Below are 4,150 nucleotides of genomic sequence, written 5' to 3'. Positions count from 1 at the left end.
GGCGAGACGTGAGCTCCATGTACAGCAAGGTGACGCTGGGGCAGCTACAGAAGATCACCCCCCACGTGAGTGTGCTCCAGCCCTGTCGTGTAGGTGGTGGGGGGGAGGATCCTGGGACTCCTGTGAGATGCTAGGAGACTCCAGGGTCATTTCTCCCCAGGGACACCCTCTCAGTCCTCTGGTCCCTGCCAGTCTCATCCATCCTGTCCCTACTATTAGCTCCACAGCTGCAGTGGGCTTCTTGGAGGAGGAGGAGGTGATGCTGCTGGCCACAGACTACATACAGCTGGTGTCCCAGCACATCTGCTTTACCCTCCCGCAGGTCAGGTTGCAGGTTGCCCAGCCCCTGCCCACCATTGTCCAGACCTCTCCCCTGCACCCTGGACCTGTCTGCATGGTGGGCTTTGAATTTCCACCTCCACCTCGGCCCAGTGGCCACACGGGGGAGGCAGGTGGGGAGCACTGCAGTAGGAGTCCAGATCCTGGCTCTGCAGTATTTGCAATTGAACCCTGTAAAGTTCCCGTATAGAAACTGCAAATAATACCAATAATCCCAGCCAGGTGAACAACCACAGAGTGGCAGGTCTGATAATTCCTTCCTCCTTGTGCGTGGTCATCATCACTCATGTTACAGACCTGGGAAGTAGTTAGCTCCAATTTTTAAAAATAAAACAAAACTAATGGAAGTACCACTCCACTCTATTGCTACTGGTGGCACTTGCCCTGGGTGCCTCATGCCTTGATATATCAGTAACCAGCAGCCGGAAATCCTCATGGTTAGCACTGCACCTAAAAACTAAGCATGAAGACAACCCCCTGCGATTTTTTCCCCAATGATGTTTAAAGTTATGTGCTGTTCAATCTAGTACCTTCTGATATTTCCCTTAGCAATGGTAAATATTTGGAAAGCTCTTTTAAAGTCCCAGGACAGGGAATCGGGCGTGTCAGCTCCTGGTGGAAACCGGGTCGGGAGGCCTCAAGGTGGGAGTGGGGGTTGGCAGCACACCAGGTGGTGCAGGGGGCAGGAACCCCAGGGATAGGTTTTCTGGGGTTGCATCCAGGTGTGGGGTTGGGGCCTCTAGGTGAGGACGTGGTAGAAAACGGGAGAGGGCAGGAGCCTTAGGGGTGGGGTCTCTGGTGTGGGAGCCAGGGGTCGCGGCCTGGACCAGGCACGCGGCAGCACACCGGGTGGGGGATGCAGGCGCGCCTGGGCAGGGGGGAGCCCCGGGGGGCTGGGGACGGTCAGGGCGCGGCGGCGGCCCCCCGCAGCAGTAGCAGCAGCAGCAGCGCCCCGGCCAGCAGCGGCAGGGACGGCGCCCCGGCGGCAGGCCCGGGGCGCGCGGCGTCGGTGGCGCCGGCGGGGGGCGCCAGGTCGCAGGCGGTGTAGGGCTCCAGGCAGGCGGCGAAGGCCATGACGTGCGCCACGAAGTTCTGCTCCTGCACGCCGTGCACCAGGTGCGCCTGCGGGCCGCGCGCGAACACTGCCACGTCGTCCCCGCCGTGCGTCTCCGACGACAGCGGCACGGCCGACTGCTGCAGGTAGTCCGGGTCCCCTGCCGGGAGGGCGGCATTCAGCGGGGGCGGGCCGGCTGGCAGGTGGCCTCTTCCTCCTGGAGCCCCTCCCCAGGGTCCGCCCAAGCGAGCCACCGTGTTCCACTCACCGCTCAGGGTGTCGTTGACGTCGGGCCGGGAGCCCGTGGAGAGCACGAAGCCCGGGCCGTTGCCGTACAGGATGGACGTGTAGGCCTTGTCGTCCTGGGCCTTGCTGGGGGCCAGCCCTGTGGGGAGGGGTGGGCACCGTGTGGTGGCTCTGAGCACAGCTTACGGACGCCTCCTGTGCGCTAAGCGTCGGCAGGTGCTGTCATTTGACAGATGAGGAAACTGAGGTTCAGGGAGACTCCCGCCATGTGGTTTTGCAAGGGCAGCCGCCGCTCTCCCGGGCCTACCGAAGATGGAGCTCCCCCGCAGTGTGTAGCCACCAAAGGAGAAGACGTGGGAGTGGTCCGCGGTGACGAGCGTCAGCGTGTCCTTCTCGCTGCTGAGCTGGCTCGCCTTCTCGATGGCGGAGTCAAACATGAGCGCCTCGTTCAGTGCCTGATAAGCCTTGTTCTCGTGATGACCGTGGTCGATGCGGCCCCCTGCAAAAGGCCAGCGGGAGGGGGTCGTGCCTGAAGCTGCCCCGGCCCCCTCCCCTCCTCTGCAGTGCAGAGGCCACCACGCACCCTCCACGAAGAGGTAGAAGCCGTGGGGGTTCCTGCTCAGCAGGCTCAGGGCCGCCTCTGTCATTTCCATCAGGGAGGGGTCCAGCGTGTGGTCTCGGTTGCTCTCGTATTTCATGTCTCCAGGCTCAAAGAGGCCTGTGGGGAAAGGGGGCCAGAGGTGACTGGGAGCAGGGGGGTGGGAGGGCTCCTGGTACACACGTTGTGCACAAAGGCTCCCATGGCCTCCATCTGAGGGACAGCAGGGCAGGAAGGGGTCCTTACCCATGAGGTGGGTCACAGACAGGTCCTGGGACACTCTAATGAGCTCTGTGCGGTTCCACACGTACTGGGCTCCCTAGAGGAACACAGCAGGGCCTCAGCCCATGGCCCTGTGACTTGTGTCCCCTGCCTCCATCCCTGCTGTGTCCCCCAACCTGAGAGCCTCCAGTACCTGGTGCTTGGTGAGCCACTCCTGCACCAGGTTCCTCCCATCCAGCCTGATTCCACTCTGGCTGGTGTCACTTGGGTACTCAGGATCTGCAGTCCCACTGGGAAACATGTACTTGCGTCCCCCACCCAGGATCACCTGGAGCCAGAGGATGGGGGGCGAGGGTGGGCTAGGGCCTGGCTAGCCCCGTGTCCCCTTCTCACAGACAGCCCCTAGGTCCCCAGTAGGGCTGTGGGAATGTACTGTTGGGGGACGTACCTTCTACATGCCCAGCCCCCAAGACCCTGCCAGGCCCCAGGGCTAAGGCTGATGGTTATCTGGGTCTGTAGCCAGTGTGGGGCCACCCCTGTGCCCAACCCCGCCCCCTGACCCTCGGTGGCGCACATCAATGTCCATGTTGGAGATGAGCTGCGCAGCGATGTCCTGGCAGCCCTCCTGCTGTGCCGAGGCCGGCATGTCAGCGTCCGAGTACCAGCTGCGGTTCACCGTGTGTGCGTAGGTGCCAGCTGGCGAGGCGTGCTGCACCCTCGTGGTGGTCACCACTCCCACTGATTTTCCTGAGGGTGGCAGAGGTCGGGGTGGGTGACCCAGGTGCCAGGGCCAGTCCATGACCCCACGACTGGGCCCCAAGCCCACCTGCTTTCTTGGCCCGGTACATCACAGAGGTGACCTCGTTGCCATGTGTTGTGTTGCACTGGTTATAGCGGGCAGCTGCACTCACGCCAATTGTCTGGTAGTTGGCCTTGACCCCGCACAGGTAAGCCGTGGCTGTGCCTGCACTGTCCGGCACCTGTCTGTCCACGTTGTATGTCTGGGGACAGACACACCCTCAGCTACACTCTGCTGCAGACACCGAGATCAATTGAACCCCGGACCTGGGGCCCATCCTCACCATTCCCAGGGCCCTCCCTCCTGCCATGTCCCAAGGACGATCCCCACCTTCTTGTGCGGAGGACTCAGGTGTCCCAGTCCTTACCTTGGACAGAGCCAGGTATGGGAACTGGTCCATGGCCAAGGGCGTCTCAGGCCCCAGGCTGCCTTTATTCTGCCCGCTTAGGATCCGGGTGGCTGTCACTGTGGGCACTCCCATCCCTGAATAGCAGGACAAGGTGAGGCCTCCAGGGCTGGCCTGTATCCCCAGGGCCCTTGAGTGCCAGGGCTGTGAGGGCTGTGAGGGCTGTGGGGGCTGCGGGGCGAAGCGGGAGGCTTGTAGACTCACCGTCCCCCAGGAAGAGAATGAGGTTCTTTGCTGCCGTCTGAATGGGCTGTAGATTCTTGGCAGCATCCAGGGCCTCGGCTGCCTGTTGGTTCCAGAAGGCTGGGTCCTCCTCCTCAACTGCCCAAGGGGAGAGTGGGTGGAGGCCGGGTCAGCCCAGGGGAGACACCCTGTGGTTGGGGGGTGGCTGGGGGGAGCCTCATTACCTGGGATGATGCCAAAGGACAGCTGCAGCCTGAGGCCCAGCAGCAGCAGCAGCAATGGCAGAACCCAGGCCCCTCTCAT

The 4,150-nt window shown here is 62.5% G+C and overlaps 1 protein-coding gene across 1 annotated transcript; it reads right to left on the bottom strand.

Annotated features, from left to right (window-relative positions):
• Positions 1-1,242: 1,242 nt before the first annotated feature.
• LOC134379822 (intestinal-type alkaline phosphatase-like) lies at positions 1,243-4,150 on the bottom strand. Its single transcript, XM_063099046.1, has 11 exons — positions 4,072-4,150; positions 3,869-3,985; positions 3,626-3,741; positions 3,286-3,460; positions 3,034-3,206; positions 2,653-2,787; positions 2,484-2,556; positions 2,223-2,357; positions 1,947-2,138; positions 1,662-1,778; positions 1,243-1,553 (listed from the first exon to the last, which is right to left on the bottom strand). Exons 1-11 carry the CDS (start codon positions 4,148-4,150, stop codon positions 1,243-1,245), a joined length of 1,623 nt encoding a protein of 540 aa, XP_062955116.1.

The sequence above is a fragment of the Cynocephalus volans genome, chromosome 1, assembly GCF_027409185.1.
Source record: "Cynocephalus volans isolate mCynVol1 chromosome 1, mCynVol1.pri, whole genome shotgun sequence".
NCBI classification, from domain to species: Eukaryota; Metazoa; Chordata; class Mammalia; order Dermoptera; family Cynocephalidae; genus Cynocephalus; species Cynocephalus volans.
Note: the sequence above shows the minus strand (reverse complement) of the source record. Positions and strands in the feature narration are given on the sequence as shown.